General features: G+C 46.0%; 1 protein-coding gene across 1 annotated transcript in view; it reads left to right on the top strand.

Moving 5' to 3' along the window:
• Window positions 1-26292, top strand: part of LOC147114870 (peroxidasin homolog) — a 1146739-nt gene that overhangs the window by 585481 nt on the left and 534966 nt on the right. Inside the window, exons 6-7 of the mRNA XM_085992898.1 lie at window positions 2043-2114; window positions 16860-17029. Of these exons, the coding sequence (XP_085849024.1) occupies window positions 2043-2114; window positions 16860-17029 (242 nt within the window). The remainder of the gene's footprint in view (window positions 1-2042; window positions 2115-16859; window positions 17030-26292) is intronic.

Below are 26292 nucleotides of genomic sequence, written 5' to 3'. Positions count from 1 at the left end.
TTTGCTTTCAGTAACACTTTTTCTGAAATGTTAACACAAATATTTTGCAGAGCATCAAAAAGTGCCTTCATTGCTTGTAAACATAACTAAATGCAGTAAAGATAAACAAGGATATCTAACCAGAGCTAGTTATAACTTGTACGAGTATATGGATTGCTTGTCACAACCTAAGATGCACTTCAGAGGACTATGCAACAAATAAAATACACTACCAACGGTACATTACAGAGATTCTTCATCATGCATTAAAGCGATCCGTGAGACTTTCTTGCTTGAGAGTGAACTCCCATAATGGACTTATATCGGAAATACAATGTAATTTCACTGCTGCTTGACTTGCTTGACACAGTTGCATGAACCAGCAATCTGTTTGATTCTCCACAAATGATTTTCTATAAAATGGTTTGACATTCAATTTCTACATATGCTCTGTAGAATAATGGAATGTGTTTCAGGACAGTTACATCTCAGATGGTGATATAGTCTAACTGGTTATTTGTTGAAACCTAGTTGCTCCTCGTTTACACAGGGGACAGGGGTATGGTTTTGTCTGTGTTTAAGTATAATTATATTGAGAAAACACAATAAAATTATGTTCCCTAAAGTACAAAGATCACATGGATAACTTGAATGCAAAATTGAGCAGTCTGTGTATTTATTGCTTAATTTGCACTGTAGATATGTCCACAATGAAAAGCATCCAAACATTACAGTGGTAAAATGGAAGGTGCTAAAGGTGAGATGAAAGATACATCTCAACTATTTTTCAATCTATGTTACCTGGTCTTCTCCTGAAATTTAAGGAACAAAATACTACAGCCAGTGATCAAAGTAATGGGTTCATGTTTCTCTGGCAAGGAGTTTTTGAATAGGCTGTATTATTGAAAAAATACTCTTAAACATCACATGGTCAGCTTGTTAGTTGAATAATCAAAAAGCTAATCATACAGCAACACTTCAACAATTTGTTTTTTGTATTTGTAAACTTAGTTTTAGTAAAGTAATAAAAGCAAAAATAATCTATAGGACTAAATACAGTCAATTTTGTAAATGCATCATTGCAACCTCAATCTCTTCTATATGTAATTATGGTGAAGGATTTTAGATACTTTACCATTGCTATATTGTACCTTTAACAAACATCTCTGAAACCCCAAGCTATAACTCTCACACCCTCAAGGGATATCTAAATAACCAGTCAGAGTCTCAGGTATACATAAAACACAGCTGACCACTAATCAGCTTAACAGGACCACTAACCAGCTTATTTAGTACCTTATCACATGTTTCAGAAATATTCTGAAGTGCTCTACAAATAATGAATTGATTTGAAGTGCTGTCTGTCACTGCTGTTATGTAGGTAAATGGAGCAGCCATTTTATGCACAGTGATGCCCCACATAAAACAATCCGTTCCATTGTTGTTTGTGTTGGCATAGACACGAGGGGAAATTTTCTTTGAATAGGCCAGAGGATTTTTAATATCCATCAGAACAGGTAAATAGGAACTTGGTTAACATCTCATTCAAAGTATAGCAACTCTGACAGTGCAGCACGCCCTGAATACTCCACACTAAAATGTCAACCTAGATTATGTGCTCAAGTCCTGGAGTGGGACTTGAACCCACAACTTTTGAGGCAAGACTTTTAACAGTTAAATAAAGCTAACATGTGATCAGAGAATGGTGGATCAGACAGCACACACTGGATTGATATATCAGAAGGTGCACATTAAACTGTTGGAAACACTTGATGCACCAAGACTGTCAGATTAGATTATGTAATCAAGGCCCACAGGAATTAATGTTGCCACTAAATCCCCAGACAGCTAAAAGATAAGATGAAACTAATAAGCCTCTTTTCAGACAGACAATTTCAATTAGACAGTGTAGTTGTATGAGTTTAAAGAAAACCTATAGAAATAGTAAGTCATGCAGATATTATACAGAAATATAATTATCAAGCATACTGCATGAGGAAAAATTAAGGGTAGATGCAAAAATTGATTCCTTTTGTTATTAACTTGTCTTGTTCATTTCTCAGATTCTTACACAATAATAAAGTATCAAGAATTCCTGCCGGAACTTTCTCTCATCTGAGTTCACTAAAAAGACTGTAAGTGCTCAAAATGTTAACTATTTGTTCAACATTATTTGACCTGGCTTAGTGTGCTATTTTAGTAATTTATCAATTATTTGAGTTACATATTCTGTGAGGTGCTTTAAGATGTTTGAATTGCTGATGTGCTATACAAATGCAAGTATTATCATTATATAGGAAACCACTGATTTACTGGATTCACCAGCAGTATAATTACATTATATTGCCAGCTGTGGTTCAGTTGGTAGCACACTCGCCTCTGAGTCAGAAGGTTGTGGGTTCTAAGTCCCACTCCAGGGACTTGAGCACATAAATCTAGGCTGAAACTCCAGTGCAGTGCTGAGGGAGTGCTGCACTGTTGGAGGTGCCGTCTTTCGGATGAGACGTTAAACCAAGGCCCCATCTACTCTCTCAGGTGGATGTAAAAGATCCCATGGCACAATTTTGAAGAAGAGCAGGGGAGTTATCCCCGGTGTCCTGGCCAATATTTATCCCTCAATCATAATAACAAAAACAGATTACCTGATCATTTTCACATTGCTGTTTGTGAGAGCTTGCTGTATGCAAATTGGCTGCCACGTTTCCCACATTATAACAGTGATTACACTTCAAAAAGTACTTCATTGGCTGTAAAGCGCTTTGAGACGTCTGGTGGTCATGAAAGGCGGTATATAAATGCAAGTCTTCCTTTTTCTTTCTTTAAAATGGGCCAGATTCTGCTGTAGCAGGGCATCTAACAGTGTCTGTCGTTAGTTAAACTTGTCTCTGCATCCTTCAGCAAAAAAATGTTTGCCCATTAAGTTGCTGAATGTGTGAGCTAATAACATTGCAGTGAGTGAAATAGGGCATCTGGGACCTGAGTGAACAGGACAACCAACAGAGTATCTCCTTAACAAATCAGATTTAAAGACTGGGGGGGGGGGGCGATTTTCCCACTGGAGGCGAGATAGAGGTGGGTTTCGGTTTGGGAGGGTTTGAAACCCGCTTCCACTGATAGTTTTCAAAAAATTGCGATTTTCCCCTGATTGGCCATTTGATTTCAGAGGTGTGGGTCGCCCTTGGCCAATTTTGGGACTGAAACTCGCCTCTACTGACATCACTTTTCCAGCCTGATTTTATGGCTTCTTGCTGCCTTGGATCATTCCACAGGATTTCTGCCTAGGCTGCACCACCTGCAACATATTCTGAGAAACCACTATGTCCAATTCCAAGGCAAGGGCCTGCCCAAGACTCTCGGATGAGGTGCTGCAAATGCTGTTTGAGGGGGTGACAGCTAGCAGGGAGGTGCTCTTCCACTCATCTGGGAGGAAGAGGCCTCCCAAAGAAACCAAGGCTGTGTGGGTACAGCTGGCAAGGGATATAACCTCCAGATCTGTGTGCAGATTGGGTGAATGTTTCTGTGTATTGATGAAATGCCATCCCTGTTGGAAAGCATTAAAATGATTTGATGCCAAAATGTTGGCGTTATGGCATCTGTTTGTTCGCCTTAGGCAGCTCCACATTGCGGGCACCGCCACATTTGCATTGTCTGGTTGGTGGCCTGAGTGAAAGTGGGCCAGAGAGTCATGTCCATTGTCAATGATGTCTTAGGATGGAGCCAAGGACATTTGCCAACTTGGGCAACCTATGCAAATCTGGCCAGGATAAGTTCATCCCTTGCATCCCGGGCAGCCATGTGCTCGTGTGCTGCCGCTGCTGCTAGTCGATACACCGGCGCTCTGACTTCCTCCTGCTCCTCCTCCTCCTCTTGCTGCTCCTCATTCTCCAGATCCTCCTCCTCCTCAGCCTCCTCCTCCTCCTCCTCATCTGAGGAGGGCAGGAACTGAGCCACTCGCTCATCAGGAAGCTGCCAGCCATGACGCTGTGCGATGTTGTGCAGTGCACAGCAGACCACGACAACTCTGGAGACCCTGTATGGTGTATACTGCAGGGCACCACCTGATCGGTCAAGGCAACAGAAGCGCATCTTCAACAACCCAGTGGTTTGCTCGATGATGGACCTGGTCGAAGTGTGGCTGGCATTGTAGCGCTCTTCAGCCTCGTTAGCTGGTCTCCTGATCGGCATCATTAGCCACTTCTTCAGGGGGTAGCCTTTGTCACCAAGGAGCCATCCGTTAAGTTGGTTTGGCGGATTGAAAAGCGGAGGAACACTAGAGTGCCGCAGGATAAAAGAGTCATGGCAACTACCACAGAACTTGGCACAAACATGCAAAAACTCCTCCTTGTGGTTACACACCAGCTGTATGTTGAGGGAGTGGAAACCCCTTCGGTTGACAAAGATAGCTGGGTTGTGATGGGGTGCCCAAAGGGCCACATGTGTGCAGTCTATAACGCCCTGCACCATTGGCATGCCTGCCATATTTGCAAAGCCAACCGAACGGGCGGTTATACTTGCTTGATGCCTTGAGAACTGGATGTAATTGTGGGCCTTAGCAAAAAGGACATCGGTAACCTGCGTGATGCAACTGTGGGTGGTCGACTGGGAGATGCCGCTGATAATCCCTGGAAGGAGCCTGAGGCAAAGAAGTTGAGTGCGGTGGTGACTTTGACAGCCACTGGTAAGGGGTATCTAGGTTTTGCTGCAGCAGTCCGCAGATGTCGCGGCCAACCTCTCGTGAAAATCTCAGCCTCTTTTGGCACTGCTGCTCAGTCATGTTGAGGTAGCTCACCCTCTGTGAACCCTCTGTCGCGGGTATCTCCTGCGGCAAGATGCCTCGATGCGCTGGTGTCTTCTGCCCTGTGCAGCATCAGGTGGCTGAGCACGAGGTTGGGGCTACTGATGCTGTTGCTGCTGAGCTGCCTGGTTTTGCTGCTGCCGTGGATGCTCCTCATCCGAATCTGAGGTCCATGGTGGAAGAAATCGAATGGTTTCTGTAAAGTCTGTGGGTTGTGCAGTTAATTACGACACAGACTTCAGGAGTAACATACAACAGGACTTTACTATTCAAAGGTCAGGGCGAATCTGCCCTATAAATCATGCCACAGCACTTATATACCGGTGTGGTCACCGTCGGTATTACCGTATACAGAAGCCAAACAAGTAGTGCCACACCTAAAATAGTTCTCTTAAAGGTGAACAGTTACATACAATAGTCTCTTAAAGGTAGACGGTTACATACACTACAATCCTCCCTTTTTAGCTTACAACATACTATTTCTCATTAACATACATATATTCAACTTCAGGTAAACAATTTACAGATATAGTCTCTGTGGGAAACAGTTCACAGGTTCAGTCTCTGTGTAACAGTGTATAGATTCAGTCTCTAGTCTTGACTCGGTCCGAACAACATCGCTGTGGTGTAGCCGGTTCACATTGCTAGCATGACTCCTCCACTAGTCTTCCCCTTGACGTAACAGCTTGAACTCCCGTCCTGCTGAACCAGCAATGCTGACTTTTACAAACAGCTGTATTGCCTTGGTAATTTTCCTTACTTTCCAAATGATTTATCTCCCTTTGTAGGGCCCACGTGCATGATCTGGTAGGAGTGATAATGATTTTGATGGTTATCATCTTCTGCTTCTTTTTCTTTTCTGCTTCTTGGAGACTCTCGGGGCTCCCTTATCAGCTGCCAGCTGTAGCGCCACCATCTCTCTATGTTCCTTAGACTTTAAGTGCTTCATCCTGATTTCTGCACTTTGGGAGTTTTCATCACAAGCTGGGCAGACCAGATCCTCGTAATATTCAGTGTCACTCAACAGGTCATGGTAATATTCGGTGTCGTCCTGAGCTAGTCTAGCGAGAGGGCCTGCTACTTCTTCCGTACCCAACTGGACGTTAGCTGACTGTTGTTCCCTCCCTAGACATCTTTCCTGAAGAGACTTCTTCATGCGTTCATATTCATCCCGCTCTTCCTGGGTTTCCTGCAAATCCTTCACTAATGACCTCGTTTGTGATTTCAATACTTCCCCTTCCCTCGGGGATTGATTGATCAGGCTATTCAATCCTTCTACTGGAGCAGCTGTTTCAACATTCTGCTGTTCACATTGACGTGATTCAGCGTACTTTTGGCATCCCTGTAAAATCTGTGTTGCAACCTCAGCTATTTCCATAACTTTTGAGAGCTCCGAACTCCTTCCCTTTGAAGATTGAAGCTCGTGTTCAGATTGTTCCCATTGTAGAGTCTTGTCCTTCAGCATATGAAGGAGTTGGCTGACCGTTAACTCTTCCACGGGAACACTGTGGGTCAGAGTCTTCTCCATTTCATCCACCTTTTCCTCCAATGCTTTCACCTTCTTTTCCTCTTGTACTTTGGCTTCCAGCGCTCGGAGAAGTTGTGCCTTGATGCTCTCTAGCTCATGTTCAGAGGCCATTCTTACAGTTCCCTTTTCTTCCACTGAACGGATTCCCAGTTGAATCTGTTCTTCAAGTTGTTGAATCTCGGTCATTGCCGCCCCATATTTGTCCTGGGTTTCCTTTAGTATTTTTATGAGTTCTTGTACATCTTGTCTTTCAGGTTCTGCCATGTCTTTCACCTCTAATTTCTCATCTATGGATGGAACTTCTACCGATGAGTCTGTCTTGGCCTTGAGCTCATCAAGAATTTCCTGCAGCCTTTGGACTTCTTGCTCATGTTCAACCTTCAGTTGCTCATATGCTTCCACTGAAACTAGCTTTTCGGAGGTTGCCGAGTTAACCCCTTCCAGAATTGTAGCCTGGGCCTGTTCATACTGTTCTTTCAACTTCTCACACTCTGCTTGTAAGGAGTCGTAGAGAAGAACTGGAATAAAATCCTGGCTTCCTGAAGATTCCTCTTCATTTGCTTCTTCCTGCAAATATTCTAACTCCTGAACAGCATAAGGGAGATGTGATCGGTAATTGGTCACGATGGCTCTATGGTCGCTCTCTGCTTGAGCTAGCTGCTTCTGTTGTCTTTCCAGATTCTCCCATTCGGTGTCATAGAACTTTTTCATTGTTTTCATCTCTTGTATGAGACGGTAACTCAATTGTTCTAATTGTTGTCGTAATTTGAAATAAGTTTGAGTCCGAGCTCGGTGTTCTTCCGTCATGGATATGTCCGTAACTTGAACAGGCTCAGAATTTTCTGTCGAACTAGGTTGTCGTTGTTCGGTGGAGTTCTGTTCTGAAACTTTGTTCTTCTCTGGAGCATAAGCCTTTATGCATGCCTTCGTTTTTCCAACCTTCGTCGGCAAGTCCATTTCAGCCTTGTCTTTCATATTTGGGTTGGTCTTATCGTCATCCGTTTCAGAATCTGAGCTGATTGTCTGCACCGAGTCCTCACTCGTTATGGCTTTTAGATAGTGCCATTCCATGTCTATTTTCTTGATCCACTCCCGTCCTAGAAGTGGTGGTCCTCCCTCATGTAGTACGTATAAGTTCATTCTTGGGTGTTCTTTACCCCTATCTCTCACTTTGACTCTTATCTTTCCCATGGGGTACACTTTATGCCCCGTGTATGTCTGCAATACGAACTTGGTATCTCTTAAGGGTATATGTGAGAATAGCCGGTGGTAATCCCTTCGATTTATGACTGATAGAGCTGATCCAGTGTCCAACTCCATTTTCACTTGGATTCCAGCTATTTTTAGCATGACCCAGATAGTTTGTAGGTCAGCTTCCTTACTCACATTGTGAATTCTCAGACTACCCAGCTCCTGGCCGTTTGGGTCTGAGTCTGAATTCTGTTCGTCTGAACTCTTCTCAGCCACCTTGTGTACCTTGTTGTACTTTTCCTGTGATGGCTTCCTTTGGTTGTTGGTCCTTTGGTTGTTGGTCTTCTTCCCTGACCGGCATACCTTAGCTATGTGACCCAGTTTGCCACATTTCCTACATTCCTGGTTCTTAAACCAGCATTGGTTCTGGTCGTGTGTTGTCTTCCCACAACGATAGCATTTTGTTGTTGTCGAGGTAATTTGATCCACACTTAGTGCTGCTGTCTTTAGCTGCATTTCCGCAGTTCCCTTCGCTGCGGCTTCGTGCGATGCTGCAATAAGGACAGCCCTGTCAAGTGTAAGGTCGTTCTCTTCGAGTAGTCGCTTTTGCGTTCCTTCCTTTGCCAACCCGCACACAAACTTGTCTCGCAATGCCTCTGTCAGATTCCCTCCAAACTGGCAGTATTTCGCTAGTCTACGCAGTTCGACCAAGTATTCTGCGTTGCTTTTGTCTTTCCGTTGCGTTCTCGCATAGAATTTGAATCGTTCCGCCAACATCAACGGTGTAGGGTTCAAGTGGTCCTTCAGGACAGCCACAATATCATCGAAAGTCTGATCCGTCGGTTTAGCTGGTGCTTGTAGATGCTTCAAGAGCCCGTATGTCTTTGCGCCCATCGAGTTCAGCAAGGTTATAGCTTTGTCATCTTCTTCTATTTTATTGGCCTCACAATAGATCTCAATGCGTTCCACGTACGTGGCCCAGTCTTCTACTTCGGAATTAAAATCGTTGATGTTACCACACTTAGGCATCTTCCTCTCTTTGGGAACAACACAAGTATTTCTTTAAATTATTATTTCTTTTTTTTTTTAAGATGGCGGTTTTCCCGCGAAAATGGCGGTTTCCCGCTCTTATCTTCTCTCCCCGCCCACTTCAATGGCGTTTTCCCGCTTCTGTCTTCTTCCCCGCCTAATGGCGGCTTCCCGCGTTTCTTCCCTGGCGGGAGGGGTACACTTTCCCCACGGGCGACGGCCGCTGGCTTTCAGGTTCACAGCCTGCGCGTCGGCTTCAAGGCTTTCCCTTTTTTTTTAATTTTATGGCAGGGCGACCGGCTCTGGGTACCCCGTTGACGGCGAATAGGTTCAGCCGCTGGACTGGCTCTCGCACAGTTCCCCTTGCTCGGCTCTGCCTCTCTCCCGCTCGCTCGGCTCTACCGGCGCTGGGTACACCCCGTTGACGGAGGACAGTTCAGCCGCTGGACTGGCTCTCGCACAGTTCCCCTTGCTCGGCTCTGCCTCTCTCCCGCTCGCTCGGCTCTACCGGCGCTGGTTACACCCCGTTGACGGAGGACAGTTCAGCCGCTGGACTGGCTCTCGCACAGTTCCCCTTGCTCGGCTCTGCCTCTCTCCTGCTCGCTCGGACCCCAATCACGCCTCCCAGCCCTCTCGCAGTCCGGTGCTTCTCTCCCCGGCTGCGGCTGAGTTTCTCTCTTCCCGCGCCTATGCTCCCGGTCGCAGCGCTTCGTGGCTTCGGTCACCGCCCGGCTTTTCCCGCCGGTCACGGTCTCTCACGACGCCGTTGGACCCGACTTTTTGTCCGGCTCCTTTTCCCCCTCGACCGTGGTCGAGTGCCCAGCCCTTATCCTCCGGCTATTCTTTTCACTTTCCCTTACTCACAGTCACCGTGGCAGAAGGGACAGTCAGTGCCTGTTGCTGATGGAAGTTTTTGTCGCTAAAGTCTTCCTCCTTTCTATTGCTGCAGCCTTGAGTTTTCTCCCAGCTGAATGACGAGGGCGGTTGCCTCTTTTTGACGCTCTTTCGTTGCTTGAAAATATTGTTGCCGCAGGGTACGATCGGACTCGTCGCCACTGTAAAGTCTGTGGGTTGTGCAGTTAATTACGACACAGACTTCAGGAGTAACATACAACAGGACTTTACTATTCAAAGGTCAGGGCGAATCTGCCCTATAAATCATGCCACAGCACTTATATACCGGTGTGGTCACCGTCGGTATTACCGTATACAGAAGCCAAACAAGTAGTGCCACACCTAAAATAGTTCTCTTAAAGGTGAACAGTTACATACAATAGTCTCTTAAAGGTAGACGGTTACATACACTACAATCCTCCCTTTTTAGCTTACAACATACTATTTCTCATTAACATACATATATTCAACTTCAGGTAAACAATTTACAGATATAGTCTCTGTGGGAAACAGTTCACAGGTTCAGTCTCTGTGTAACAGTGTATAGATTCAGTCTCTAGTCTTGACTCGGTCCGAACAACATCGCTGTGGTGTAGCCGGTTCACATTGCTAGCATGACTCCTCCACTAGTCTTCCCCTTGACGTAACAGCTTGAACTCCCATCCTGCTGAACCAGCAATGCTGACTTTTACAAACAGCTGTATTGCCTTGGTAATTTTCCTTACTTTCCAAATGATTTATCTCCCTTTGTAGGGCCCACGTGCATGATCTGGTAGGAGTGATAATGATTTTGATGGTTATCATCTTCTGCTTCTTTTTCTTTTCTGCTTCTTGGAGACTCTCGGGGCTCCCTTATCAGCTGCCAGCTGTAGCGCCACCATCTCTCTATGTTCCTTAGACTTTAAGTGCTTCATCCTGATTTCTGCACTTTGGGAGTTTTCATCACAAGCTGGGCAGACCAGATCCTCGTAATATTCAGTGTCACTCAACAGGTCATGGTAATATTCGGTGTCGTCCTGAGCTAGTCTAGCGAGAGGGCCTGCTACTTCTTCCGTACCCAACTGGACGTTAGCTGACTGTTGTTCCCTCCCTAGACATCTTTCCTGAAGAGACTTCTTCATGCGTTCATATTCATCCCGCTCTTCCTGGGTTTCCTGCAAATCCTTCACTAATGACCTCGTTTGTGATTTCAACACTTCCCCTTCCCTCGGGGATTGATTGATCAGGCTATTCAATCCTTCTACTGGAGCAGCTGTTTCAACATTCTGCTGTTCACATTGACGTGATTCAGCGTACTTTTGGCATCCCTGTAAAATCTGTGTTGCAACCTCAGCTATTTCCATAACTTTTGAGAGCTCCGAACTCCTTCCCTTTGAAGATTGAAGCTCGTGTTCAGATTGTTCCCATTGTAGAGTCTTGTCCTTCAGCATATGAAGGAGTTGGCTGACCGTTAACTCTTCCACGGGAACACTGTGGGTCAGAGTCTTCTCCATTTCATCCACCTTTTCCTCCAATGCTTTCACCTTCTTTTCCTCTTGTACTTTGGCTTCCAGCGCTCGGAGAAGTTGTGCCTTGATGCTCTCTAGCTCATGTTCAGAGGCCATTCTTACAGTTCCCTTTTCTTCCACTGAACGGATTCCCAGTTGAATCTGTTCTTCAAGTTGTTGAATCTCGGTCATTGCCGCCCCATATTTGTCTTGGGTTTCCTTTAGTATTTTTATGAGTTCTTGTACATCTTGTCTTTCAGGTTCTGCCATGTCTTTCACCTCTAATTTCTCATCTATGGATGGAACTTCTACCGATGAGTCTGTCTTGGCCTTGAGCTCATCAAGAATTTCCTGCAGCCTTTGGACTTCTTGCTCATGTTCAACCTTCAGTTGCTCATATGCTTCCACTGAAACTAGCTTTTCGGAGGTTGCCGAGTTAACCCCTTCCAGAATTGTAGCCTGGGCCTGTTCATACTGTTCTTTCAACTTCTCACACTCTGCTTGTAAGGAGTCGTAGAGAAGAACTGGAATAAAATCCTGGCTTCCTGAAGATTCCTCTTCATTTGCTTCTTCCTGCAAATATTCTAACTCCTGAACAGCATAAGGGAGATGTGATCGGTAATTGGTCACGATGGCTCTATGGTCGCTCTCTGCTTGAGCTAGCTGCTTCTGTTGTCTTTCCAGATTCTCCCATTCGGTGTCATAGAACTTTTTCATTGTTTTCATCTCTTGTATGAGACGGTAACTCAATTGTTCTAATTGTTGTCGTAATTTGAAATAAGTTTGAGTCCGAGCTCGGTGTTCTTCCGTCATGGATATGTCCGTAACTTGAACAGGCTCAGAATTTTCTGTCGAACTAGGTTGTCGTTGTTCGGTGGAGTTCTGTTCTGAAACTTTGTTCTTCTCTGGAGCATAAGCCTTTATGCATGCCTTCGTTTTTCCAACCTTCGTCGGCAAGTCCATTTCAGCCTTGTCTTTCATATTTGGGTTGGTCTTATCGTCATCCGTTTCAGAATCTGAGCTGATTGTCTGCACCGAGTCCTCACTCGTTATGGCTTTTAGATAGTGCCATTCCATGTCTATTTTCTTGATCCACTCCCGTCCTAGAAGTGGTGGTCCTCCCTCATGTAGTACGTATAAGTTCATTCTTGGGTGTTCTTTACCCCTATCTCTCACTTTGACTCTTATCTTTCCCATGGGGTACACTTTATGCCCCGTGTATGTCTGCAATACAAACTTGGTATCTCTTAAGGGTATATGTGAGAATAGCCGGTGGTAATCCCTTCGATTTATGACTGATAGAGCTGATCCAGTGTCCAACTCCATTTTCACTTGGATTCCAGCTATTTTTAGCATGACCCAGATAGTTTGTAGGTCAGCTTCCTTACTCACATTGTGAATTCTCAGACTACCCAGCTCCTGGCCGTTTGGGTCTGAGTCTGAATTCTGTTCGTCTGAACTCTTCTCAGCCACCTTGTGTACCTTGTTGTACTTTTCCTGTGATGGCTTCCTTTGGTTGTTGGTCCTTTGGTTGTTGGTCTTCTTCCCTGACCGGCATACCTTAGCTATGTGACCCAGTTTGCCACATTTCCTACATTCCTGGTTCTTAAACCAGCATTGGTTCTGGTCGTGTGTTGTCTTCCCACAACGATAGCATTTTGTTGTTGTCGAGGTAATTTGATCCACACTTAGTGCTGCTGTCTTTAGCTGCATTTCCGCAGTTCCCTTCGCTGCGGCTTCGTGCGATGCTGCAATAAGGACAGCCCTGTCAAGTGTAAGGTCGTTCTCTTCGAGTAGTCGCTTTTGCGTTCCTTCCTTTGCCAACCCGCACACAAACTTGTCTCGCAATGCCTCTGTCAGATTCCCTCCAAACTGGCAGTATTTCGCTAGTCTACGCAGTTCGACCAAGTATTCTGCGTTGCTTTCGTCTTTCCGTTGCGTTCTCGCATAGAATTTGAATCGTTCCGCCAACATCAACGGTGTAGGGTTCAAGTGGTCCTTCAGGACAGCCACAATATCATCGAAAGTCTGATCCGTCGGTTTAGCTGGTGCTTGTAGATGCTTCAAGAGCCCGTATGTCTTTGCGCCCATCGAGTTCAGCAAGGTTATAGCTTTGTCATCTTCTTCTATTTTATTGGCCTCACAATAGATCTCAATGCGTTCCACGTACGTGGCCCAGTCTTCTACTTCGGAATTAAAATCGTTGATGTTACCACACTTAGGCATCTTCCTCTCTTTGGGAACAACACAAGTATTTCTTTAAATTATTATTTCTTTTTTTTTTTAAGATGGCGGTTTTCCCGCGAAAATGGCGGTTTCCCGCTCTTATCTTCTCTCCCCGCCCACTTCAATGGCGTTTTCCCGCTTCTGTCTTCTTCCCCGCCTAATGGCGGCTTCCCGCGTTTCTACCCTGGCGGGAGGGGTACACTTTCCCCACGGGCGACGGCCGCTGGCTTTCAGGTTCACAGCCTGCGCGTCGGCTTCAAGGCTTTCCCTTTTTTTTTAATTTTATGGCAGGGCGACCGGCTCTGGGTACCCCGTTGACGGCGAATAGGTTCAGCCGCTGGACTGGCTCTCGCACAGTTCCCCTTGCTCGGCTCTGCCTCTCTCCCGCTCGCTCGGCTCTACCGGCGCTGGGTACACCCCGTTGACGGAGGACAGTTCAGCCGCTGGACTGGCTCTCGCACAGTTCCCCTTGCTCGGCTCTGCCTCTCTCCCGCTCGCTCGGCTCTACCGGCGCTGGTTACACCCCGTTGACGGAGGACAGTTCAGCCGCTGGACTGGCTCTCGCGCAGTCTCTCTTGGTCGGCTCTGCCTCTCCCGCTCGCTCGGACCCCAATCGCGCCTCCCAGCCCTCTCGCAGTCCGGTGCTTCTCTCCCCGGCTGCGGCTGAGTTTCTCTCTTCCCGCGCCTATGCTCCCGGTCGCAGCGCTTCGTGGCTTCGGTCACCGCCCGGCTTTTCCCGCCGGTCGCGGTCTCTCACGACGCCGTTGGACCTGACTTTTTGTCCGGCTCCTTTTCCCCCTCGACCGTGGTCGAGTGCCCAGCCCTTATCCTCCGGCTATTCTTTTCACTTTCCCTTACTCACAGTCACCGTGGCAGAAGGGACAGTCAGTGCCTGTTGCTGATGGAAGTTTTTGTCGCTGAAGTCTTCCTCCTTTCTATTGCTGCAGCCTTGAGTTTTCTCCCAGCCGAATGACGAGGGCGGTTGCCTCTTTTCGACGCTCTTTCGTTGCTTTGGAATTATTGTTGCCGCAGGGTACGATCGGACTCGTCGCCACTGTAAAGTCTGTGGGTTGTGCAGTTAATTACGACACAGACTTCAGGAGTAACATACAACAGGACTTTACTATTCGAAGGTCAGGGCGAATCTGCCCTATAAATCATGCCACAGCACTTATATACCGGTGTGGTCACCGTCGGTATTACCGTATACAGAAGCCAAACAAGTAGTGCCACACCTAAAATAGTTCTCTTAAAGGTGAACGGTTACATACAATAGTCTCTTAAAGGTAGACGGTTACATACACTACAGTTTCCATGCTGCTTGCAGATGCCTCCATTGGGGAAGTGTTCATTGCAAGCGGGGAGAGGGTCTTCCAAGGAGGTCGCACAGTTGATAGATTCAAGCTGCAACACCTTCGACTTCGGAAGGCCTTCTAAAAGTGCTCGAAAACCTTTTAAAGCAAAGTTCTGCTATCTGTAACTAATCCCTGATGAAATAAACATTTTAATGTTGGACCTGCAGCAGAGAGGAGACCACCCACTTGTCAACCCGCCAGGTTTAGCTGGCGTGGTTTAGGAGAGTCGTGGAACACGCTGAAATGATCGAAAAATCATGAGGGCCTCTCAAAATAGGCTTAGAGAGGCCCTTATCGAGCATTTAATCCTCTTAACAATCTCTCTGGCCAACTGGAGGCAGGACTATTTCCCACACTGCAAAACCGGCACCGGCAAAATCCCGCAGAAGTGGGTTGGTGGCGGGTTCCAAACCCGCCCTCATTGTTTCCGATTTACCCACCTTTCCCGCCTCCAAACCTGCCTTCTCGGACGTCAGAAAATCACTCCCTGGGAAACAAACACAGGAAGGGCTGAGAAGGAGGGTGAATTAAAAGAGCTGAATTCAATGTCAAAATCAGGTACAGAAAGAGATGGGAAGACAGTTTGGATTAAGAGAAAAAAAGAGACAGAAAGGAAAAGTAAGAAAAAATGTTAAAATTAAAATTTGCCATTTTTTTGAGATTTTCCGTGAAAAATTTCAAACCTGAAGGAATGAGACTCCACACTTAATTTTCAGTGCCAGAGAGGTTGATTGGAAGTAATTAACAAATACCACATTGTTACGCTATTAATTACTAGCCCTAAATATCTGGTGCAGGATTAGTTCATATCTACCATGCAAATGCAGCAACTTCATGATGTTCAACGTATGTCAATGGTGAGGCAGACAGTGAGTTGCCATTTTCATGAAGCTAACAGCGGAGCGGTGCAACTCAGACAGCAGCTTTTGAATATTTGCATTTAACTGCACGTCTGCGCCTCGCCTGAAGTTGCTGCACTATTGACGCATTAGTAACGGTGAGCGTCATTGGCCTCACCATTATTCTGGAACGGTAGCATAATGGCAATGTTACTGGGCTAGTAATCCAGAGGCAAGGACTAATAGATCCGGAGATGTGAGTTCATATTCCCACCACAACAGCTGGGGAATTTAAATTCAGTTAATTAAATAAATCTGAAATAAAAAGCTGTTATCAGTAATGGTGACCATGAAACTATCAGATTGTAAAAACCCATCTGGTTCACGAATGCTCTTTAGGGAAGGAAATCTGCTGTCCTTACCTGGTCTGGCCTGTATGTGACTCCAGAACAACAGCAATGTGGTTGACTCTTAACTGCCCTCTGAAATGGCCTAGCAAGCCACTCAGTTGTACAAGAAGGCGGCTCACCACCACCTTCTCAAGGGCAATTACGGATGGGCAATAAATGCTGGCCTTGCCAGCGACGCCCACATCCCATGAACGAATAAAAAAGAAATGTTGACAACAAATTCTGGCCCATTACATTTCAAGTAGGACAACCATAGTTTATAAGCAGCCTTTTAAGATAATGTGTTGAACACATAGAATTACATCAATTCTACAACACAGAAACAGGCCATTTGGCCCAACTGGTGTTTATACTCCACACAAGCCTCCTCCCAGACTTGCTATTCCACTAGCTGCAATTGGTCCTCTCAACATGTTAACCATTTACATACCAAGGTTTGTCTTCTTCCAAAGAATACAGTTCTTTTAAAGAGTAAATCTCCTATACGCAGTAAATTTAACTTCATTTCTTTTGCTTTTTTGTTTTTCTTCCTTACCTTACCCATAGGTAAAGCTTGGAAACATCATGTAAGGATAGTTTTTCTGTATTTGTGATAAGATGGGATTCAGATCTTTGCTGATGGTTTAACTAGTTAACATAATGAGTAGCCAAATGTGCTGACCAGAAAGGTCCTAGGTTTGATCCATGCACTGTGCTGAGTTAACTAACCTCAACGAGGCAGTGGTAGGGGACCTCAAAATGACCTCAGCACCCCAGGGTTAGGGGAGGGGAAAGTTGGCCAGAGTTACCACTCCTAATCCTTATACAGTGACCCATGTTGAACGTGCACATATGGGATCAGGTGAGGCCAGGATTGGGTTTGGCTGTGATGATACCATGACAAATAGCGTGAAGAAACTCACTGTCTATACTCGCACAAGAATGGCCATTTTGGTGAGGTACCAGGTAATTACCGGTCCCCATGGACTTTCTGGAGAGAAGGAAAAAAGGGGATAATATTGTTAGAAAAAGGAAAAAGAGATAGAATTCAGTTAATTGCACACTGGAAACAATGATTTTGTTACAGAATGTTCTGCAAGATAAACAGCAGTATCCTAATTCTGTCCTTGTTTTTACATGGCTGCAGCCGCTTGGACTCCAATGGCCTGGTGTGTGATTGTCAGCTAATGTGGCTGGGAGAATTGCTGAAGAACTATGCCCAAAGCAGCAACACACAGGCTGCTGCAACATGCGAGTATCCCAGGAAATTACAGGGTAGATCAGTTGCCTCGGTAACAACTGAGGAGTTTAACTGTGGTAAGTTTTATTAGCATTATAGACCACCTCCACTACACATCAGTGCTAAATTGCACCTTTTATTGGCTACAAAGCTGCGCATTAGAAGAGAGAAAGTGAATTAATAAGAAATAAAACCAAACTCATTAAAACATTAATGATGTAATTACTTTGAATGGTAATGATGTTCGTTTATAATTCTTAGGAAATTTCTTCTCAGATTTTTTGAAGTGTGAATTCTTCATCTCAGATAAACAATATTATGGAAAACGCTTTTTCCAATATCACTTGTGTTTGTACGGCATTCCTTTGTCCACTATTTTAATGGGTTAATGCCTATATTTAAAGTGCCCAAAGGTCTGGTGATTGAATTACCCTCTTTCATAATGTAATTCATCTTATGAATGGGGGAAGAAATCTTGTGCACGAGTTTCCATAAAACTAAATACTTGGGTGCTCGGAAGGACCAAACATGTTAGTTACTATACTTTTATATATTCATTTAAAAGGAACATTTGCTCAGGCACACATTTGTTTGCTTATATGCTTTAATGGAATAGCTGTGTTTTATAGAAGACAATTTAAATAGAGTCGCTCTTTTAAAGATACAGGATATGTTCCTTATTTTTTCTGTAGAGTTAAATAAGCATCAAGTAACATGTCAGCTGAATGCAATTTTCCTAGAGTGAATTGAGGGCTATTTTTGCTTACCGAATGCATTTTCTGTGCTGCATTTTCAGACAGATTCCAAGAAAGCAAAGAGTGATAAATCCAACTTGATGGCAATTGAATCAATACATTGGCCGCGACCTTACCTCTCGGTGTGGCTTGGGGGCAGGACAGCTGCCTTCCGGGTTGCAATCCTGCCCCCATGACGTCCGACACACAGACGCGATTTTGCATCAATTGGCCTTGTTAAGCCCACCCTGCGGGCTTGCCAGCCAATTAAGAAAAAGCCAGTGTCAGATGACGTCAGTCGATGCCGTGTCATCTGCCGGTTTTCTTAAAGGGGCCACGCACAATTTTTTTTGACAGGTGATTTTTCAGTGTTTGACAGCATTGAGGTGCTGCAAACATTGACAGTCACTGTACAAAGGTGAGCCCTTACACCCAGGCTCTCCAGTGACTCCCTCCTTAGGCTAGAATAGATAGCAGCTGCAGGTGAGATTACAGAGGTGATCTGTCACTGGTGAGAGAGGTTCTCCCAATGAGGTGGGACTACAGAAACAAATCAAAACTTGTCACCTACAGAAAAGCCTCAATACATTAAAAATGATTTCCCCAACATTTCCTTACCTCTGAAACTCACCAGTGTACCATTGGTTACCCACACCACTTCTGCAGCTGTCATCAATGCACAAACATTACAGTAGACCCACAGCATGCCACACTTACCTGGCATGGTGTCTGGACGTTGGGAAGCCTGCAGTACACCTGTCAAAATTTCAAAAAGCCTCTTAGCTGCCTGTTAACAACCTGTTAACAAGCAGTTAAGTGCCTATAATATTCTTCCCACAGGTAGGTGTCGGGTCCATGCGCAAATTGGGGACCCCATACCTGGGAAGATTCTTTCGAGGCAGGTTGACAGCAGGTTTCCGACCCACTGTCAATCTTTGCGATTTTGCCGGATGTCCTGCCTCCAAACTCACCCCCTGAGCGCTGGCAAAATTCCAGCCATTGTGTCCCTTATTAAATTGTAAAGGATTGGATTTTTTTTGTGTATTTCTGAGTGTTGACAGATGTTTCTGTTTCACAGCAACAACAGCAACTATATATGCATTTATGTAGGGCCTTTAATGTGCAAAGTGTTCCAATGCACTTCTTAGAGCCTTACAGAAGGAGGACCTGGATATAGAGCTGGGGAAGGAGTTTAGGAGGGTTGACTGAATGCTTGTATGAAAAGTAGGTTTTGGGAAGATTGCTAAAGGGAGAGAAGTGAAGAGGTGGGAGGGGTTTAAGAATGGAGTTTCAGAGAGCAGGAACTAAGGCCGGAATTTTCCGGAGGGGTCACTGGGTAGGATCGGTGGCGGGTCGGGGGGGAAAGTGTTTTTTTTCGCAGCGGGTTGCAACCCTACTGTGAACCCACCGCCACGCGCCTTTCCAAATGTCGGGTCTGTAAATGCTGAGCAGACCCGACCGGTAGCAGCGGGGGAACTAATTAAAATGATTAGCATCTAGTTGCCAGATGCTTAACAGCCTTTTTTCACTTACCTTTTGTCTTTAACTTCATGACTATGGGATCTCCACTGTGCGCAGACCACGGCTGTCAAGCTTAGGCAGAAGTTCAGTGGCCATTGCTCCAGCTGATTACTTGACAGCTTCAAATGTACAGTAAAAACTCCCACCTGACTGATATTCACTTTCCTCAGGCAGAAGATTTATCTCACTCCATTTCCAGCACACATTGTGCTGGCTTTCCGGTTTGCACTCTCCATCCACTCTTACCTCATTGGAAGAACTCTCTCACCATTGACAGAATGCTTCTGTCATCTGTACCTCACCTGCCATCTATTCGATCAACATGGGTGCCCTTTACACTCTCTCACCTTGGTCCTCAGAATCCCACCACGATCAGCCCCAACACCAGCAGCACCAGGCACACCAGCAACACCAACAACAACACCAACTTTCTCTGCAATCAACTGATGCTGCACAGGACACGGCATCAGCACCTGACCACATTACTGCCCGGGAGGCCAGCGATGGCCTTATCATGGCCAGATTTACTTCACTTGATGCTGTTCATCCTGGCTGCCATATGAGGTGCCAGGTTGGCACCACCCCACACCAACACCATAAAGCATCCCTACAATGCCTAAGCCATTCCTTTCACACTCAGCACCATTGCGGAGGATACCGTTATGTCTCACCATTCATTGCAACTCACTAAGCCACTTCCAAAGGTGCACACGAATCTGTCCAAGAACGCAAAGTGTTGAAAATAAAGGTTTCAATGTTTGACACCACATGAACAGAAACTTTACATGAACATTGGATAAAACACCCAAGTGCCTACCCTTGTATGTTGTTAGTTGGTATGATTGCACTAGGATGAGGATGATTGTGAGGGGTGGCTAGTGAGATGGGGATGTGATAATGTAGATAGAGAGGGATGGGTGGAGGTGAAAGGTAAGTTGGGTGAGTAAGGATGTGCAGGAGTAGGGTAGGGAAGGCAGAGTGATGGGGATGTGATGAGAGACACAGCAGGATGAGGATGAGTGTGGCTTTCTACTAACGTTTTGTGATCTACTGAGATCATTGAAACATTTGTGGCACTGCACCCAGGTCTTCCTGACCACATCCCTGCTTGTGTCCTCCTCTGCAATGTGCAGCCAGGCTGTGGTGATCTCCTGGGGAGGTCACTTCTGCCTATGGGAAGGGAAGAGAATCTCCCTGTGTGCTGTGGGAAATGGGAACGCCTGGGTGCAGCCCTGTGCCTTTGTGTCAGTGTTTGCAGCACCTCAGTGCTGTAGGACACTGACGCACAACTGTCAAAACAAATGTGGCCATGGTCCCTTTAAGGAAACCGGCTGATGACATGAAATGATGGCAGCAGACCCGCTTCCTCTAATTGGACCGGGTAACATGCTGACCTTCATTATCTGAGGAGTTGCGAATGGAACTGAACACTGCAATCATCAGCGAACATCCCCACTTCTGACCTTATGATGGAGGAAAGGTCATTGATGAAGCAGCTGAAGATGGTTGGGGCTGAGATACTGCCCTGAGGAACACCTGCAGCGATGTCCTGGTGCTAAGATGATTGCCCTCCAACAACCACAAAAATCTTCCTTTGTGCTAGGTATGACTCCAGCCAGTGGAGAGTTTTCCTCCCGTTTCCCATTGACTTCAGTTTTACAGGGCTCCTTGATGCCACACTCGGTCAAATGCTGCCTTGATGTCAAAGGCAGTCACTCTCACCTCCCCTCTGGAATTCAGCTGTCTTGTCCATGTTTGGACCAAGGTCTGGAGCTGAGTGGTCCAGGGAAGTGCCCCTTCCCTGGCTTGCTGAGCCAATTGTGTTAGAGCTGAAGCAGTTTTACCTTTTTTTAGGAGTAGAAGACAATTCAGCTTTAAGAGCTGAAGACTCCCATTTGGGAATTATTTTTTACGTTTATGCTTATTTTGAAAGGCAGTAAGGGCTCAAAATAAATTTTTTCACTTGAGTTTATTTTTTTTAGTTTTGAAGAAGACATTAATAAACTTGAATGTCATATAATTGGCAAATGAAATTCAACACAGCTAAATGTGAGGTATTATAGTTTGGTAAGAAAAATAGGGAGGTCACATATTAGTTGGAAAATACAAATCTAACTGGGGTAGAAGAGCAAAGTGATCTCGGAGTACAAATACACAAATCACTGAAAGTAGCGACGCAGGTTAACCAGGGCATAAAAAAGCAAACCAAGCACTAGGGTTTATTTCTAGGGGGATTGAATTGAAAAGTAGAGAAGTTATGCTAAACTTGTATCGAACTTTGGTTAGACCACACTTGGAGTACAGTTCTGGTCACCATATTATAAAAAGGTTATAGAGGCACTGGAGAGGGTGCAGAGAAGATTTACAAGGACGATACCAGAAATGCGAGGGTATACCTATCGGGAAAGGATGAACAGGCTGGGTCTCTTTTCTCTTGAAAAGGGTGACCTAATAGAGGTCTTTAAAATTATGAAAGTTTTTGATAAAATAGATATAGAGAGTTTGGGCTGGATTTTCATTGAGGAGTCGGGTAGGAGGCGGGACTACAACTTTCGGGGTTGCAGTCCTGCCTCCATCGAGTTCTAGCCAACGCACGCGATTTTGACTTGATTGACCTTGTTGAGCCCACCCAGCGGGCTCAGCAGGCCAATTAAGGGCCACCCGGCAACAGGTGACGTCACAGATTGATATTTCATCTGTCAAGACCTTTTCACAGATGAAATATCAGCGCCTGACGGCTGTTTGAAGCTGTTAAACACTGACAATCTGTACTCCAAGTTAATTCCTTCCTGTCAGGATGATTTAGAGATCTCCTGGAACAGAAAGCTGAGTGCTGGAACTTATGACAGATCGCGGCCATTCTGCTTTCTGTGCCGGTGAGATGAGGGACTCCCGAGACCTAAGGGAAGGAAGGCTGTAAAGGTAAGTAAATGTAAGTAAAACTTCTTTAAACACTTTAAACACACCAAACACACTAACTTTGCACTCATGCACTCATCACTCACCTGAACACCGAACATCTCGACCCCTCCAAGCCCTCATCCCGATGGCCCGCCTCGCTAACTTGGCGTGGTTTAGAGCCGTCGGGAATCCCACATTTCAACAATGAAAATAGGGATTAGGCTAAAAACTGCCTGTTAACTACCTGTTAACAGGCAGTTAATTGGCACTAATCCCCTTCCCGCCTCGGGGTGGCGGGCCCCAGTGTGGGTTGGGACCCGCCTCCTTTGAAACTGGCATGGAGGCGGGTTGGGGGCAGGATGGGTTCGTGCCCCCCGATTTCGAGATTTTAACCCCCCACATGCCTCCAATCCCGCCTCCACGGCCCAATGAAAATCCTGCCCAATGTTTCCACTCATGGGGAAGAGCAAAACTAGAGGCCATCAATATAATTGTGGCATAGTGGTTAGCACTGTTGCCTCACAGCGCCGGGACCCGGGTTCAAATCCGGCCTCGGGTGACTGTCTGTGTGGAGTTTGCACATTCTCCCCGTGTTTGCGTGGGTTTTCTCCGGGTGCTCCGGTTTCCTCCCACAGTCCAAAGATGTGCAGGTTAGGTTGATTGGCCATGATAAAAATTGGCCCTTAGTGTTAGGGGGGATTAAATACATGGGGTTACGGGGATAGGGCTTGGGTGGGATGGCTGTCGGTGTAGGGACCGGGTGCTAGGGTTTGGATGATCAGCCATGATCTCGTTGAATGGCGGAGCAGGCTCGAAGGGCCGAATGGCCTACTCCTGCTCCTAGTTTCTATGTTTCTAAGATAGTCACCAAGAAATCAAATAGGGAATTCAGAAGAAACTTCTTTACCCAGAGGGTGGTGAGAATGTGGAACTCACTACCACAGGGAGTGGTTGAAGTGAATAGTATAGATGCATTTAAGGGGAGGCTAGATAAGCATATGAGTGAGAACGGAATAGAGGGTTATGCTGATAGAGTTAGAAGTGCTGTAATCCTATGAATGCATTGCCACTTTAATTCATAGCCCCTTTAATTACCCAAAATGCCTTGCGGACTCCACAGCCTCACTCCCAGAGGCTGTAAGAAGCAGCAATGCTGACTGTGGATGGGAACTTCGGGTCAGAGGCCTCCATTAACGCCACCAGGAGGGCGTTGCACAATAGGTTAGCGCAGTGCTCCACATCGCCAACTTCCAGAGCCAATTTTTCAACGTTAGCGCTGCGCCCATTTTCAGTGGCTGTTAACTCGAGTTGCCAGTGTCACTGGCAATTCACAACTGTGATAAGAGCTGAAATAGCATAAGAATTATCAATATTTTCACCACTGGCAAATAAAGCCCACATGCGATCCAAAAACATTAATAAAAATCGTGCTGTCCAAGATAACAAAATGGAATTTAACTTACTAACAACAACAACTTGCCAGCCAGTGGCTCAGTTGGTAGCACCCTTGTAAAGTCCGCGCCTCAATCATACATGGACTTCGGGAGAACAGTTTAACAGGTACTTTACTGAACGAGAGGCAGCTTGAAACTGAAACTACAGAAGCCTGCTAGGGCCTTTTATACAGGGGTGGTCACTGCCGGTACTGCAGTCTAAGACCAGTTATTCCCTTAAAGGTACATACACAACAATTCCTCCCCTTTTAGATAAACAGCACATAACATTCATTTAACAACTAAATAATAACTAATTACAATTACAATTTGCTCAGTAATATATACATCAACTGAAATAGTCATTTATAAGTTCAGTCTTTGAGGAGGCTTCCTGATCCGGACTGGATAGCGCCTTTCTCAAGTATCCTGTTCTGGCGGTGGAGTCAATTCTGGCTCATTGTCATTGGTTAGTTCGTCAGCTTCCAATACCCCTGCTTCTGAGGTGGACGCAATCTGTACTTCGGGCTCATTACCAGGTGCACATGCTTGTGGTACAGGTTTGGCTTGTTCCTGTGACTCTAAAATCTGGTCAGCATGGCGTCTCACGATGCTCTCTCCAACGTCCACTGTGTACATTAGTGGTCCCTGCTGTGTGCATATCGTGCCTGGCTGCCATTTTTCTGTTCGGTACTCGCGGGCCAAGACTGGTTGCCCTATCTTGAAGCTCCTGGTTGGCTTCTCATTTATGTGCTGGAACTGCTTATCCTCAACATCTCGTCTTATGTTTGGTTTGAGCAAATCCAAGCGACATCTTAGTCTCCGGTTGAAAAATAGTACGGCTGGAGTTTGGTTGGTTACTGCATGTGTCGCATTCCGGTAAGCAAACAGGAAGTTATCCACCTTGTGTTGCAGTGGTATGTCATCATTATACACTGCCTTTATTGCCTTTTTAAAGGTCTGAACAAACCTCTCAGCCAATCCATTTGTGGCTGGATGATATGGGGCAGATGTGTAATGTTTCACCCCATTATTCTTCAGGAACCTCCGGAAATCCTCAGACACAAACTGTGGGCCATTGTCGGAACAGATCTGTTCTGGTAACCCATTCCTGGTGAAGATGGTCCTTAGGACTGCAATAGTTTTCTCCGTGGTGGTGGAGGACATTTTAATGACCTCTGGCCATTTCGAATGGGCGTCCACAGCGATTAGAAACATTGAGTCTATAAATGGACCAGCGAAATCAATGTGTACCCGTTGCCATGGAGATGGGGGCCACTCCCATAGATGTAGCGGGGCCTGTGGTGGAGCGTTTTGGACCTTCTGGCATCCTGTGCATCTCTTGGTCATATCCTCGATTTCTTTATCGATTCCCGGCCACCACACAAATGCCCTGGCTAGGCTCTTCATTTTTACCCCTCCCAGATGACCCTCGTGAAGCTCATTGAGTACTCTATCTCTCAACTTGGGTGGAATTACCACTCGGGATCCACACATCAAGGTTCCCCGGCACACTGACAGCTGTTCCCTCCTTGGGGAGAATGCTGGCAACAGTGAGTCGCCATATGCTGGTCAGCCCTTCATCGTCAAATCATAGACCCGAGAGAGTGTCGGGTCATTTCGGGTTTCCTTCTCAATACTTGCGTTTGTAACAGGCAAACATTCGACGATGGTCGCATGGAATATCTCCACCGGGTCCACTGCAGGTGCTTCTTCCGCCGTAGGCAATGGTAGGCGCGACAGCCCATCAGCATTTCCATGTTGTTTCGTACCTTTGTACTCGATGTCATACTGATGTGCCCCTAGAAAAAGTGACCATCTTTGCAGCCGTTGCGCCGTCATCACCGGAACGCCCTTCTTTGGGTTAAAAATTGAGACCAGGGGTTGATGATCAGTCAGTAGGGTGAATTTCTGCCCGTGCAGATAGTGATTGAACTTCTTCACCCCCCACACCAGGCTGAGGGCCTCCCTGTCAATCTGGGCATAGTTACGCTCGGCTGAGGTTAGCGAGTGCGATGCAAAGGCTATTGGCCTCTCTGAACCGTCACGGAATTTGTGTGACAGCACCGCTCCAATGCCGTAAGGTGACGCATCACATGTCAACCGAATCGGTAGTGTTGGGTTGTAGTGGGCCTGAAAGGCACGCTTACACTCATCACTCCATTTCCATGTTACATCAGTTTGAAGGAGGGTGTTCAGTGGGTGCAGAATTGTAGATAAATTCGGCAAGAACTTATGGTAGTAGTTCACCAACCCGAGGAACGACCTGAGTTGCGACACATTATCTGGTGCTGGAGCCTTGACTACAGCCTCAATCTTGTTCGGCGACTTATGCAACCCTTCCTCATCAATCATGTGGCCACAATACGAGATTTGTCTCCTGAAGAACTCGCATTTGGGACGGTTGGCTCGTAGCCCATATTCCTGCAATCTCGTGAGCACCTGTTCCAGGTTGGCAAGGTGTTCATTGTCATTTTCGCCCGTAACCAGGATGTCGTCCAAATAACACTGGGTCCCTGGGATCCCTTGCAGGACTTGTTCCATTGCCCTCTGCCACATAGCCGGGGCCGATGCTTCCCCAAATACCAGTCGATTGTACTGGTAAAGGCCTTTGTGAGTGTTTATCGTGAGGTATTTCCTAGATGCTTCTTCCACCTCCATTTGTAGATACGCTTGAGCCAGGTCAATCTTTGTAAAACATTTCCCTCCAGATAGTGAGGCGAAAATATCTTCTATCCGCGGAAGCGGATA

The sequence above is a fragment of the Somniosus microcephalus genome, chromosome 7 (genome assembly GCF_052327205.1).
Source record: "Somniosus microcephalus isolate GS21.2 chromosome 7, FLI_Smic_1.0, whole genome shotgun sequence".
NCBI classification, from domain to species: Eukaryota; Metazoa; Chordata; class Chondrichthyes; order Squaliformes; family Somniosidae; genus Somniosus; species Somniosus microcephalus.
This window is presented reverse-complemented; position numbering and strand designations above follow the sequence as displayed.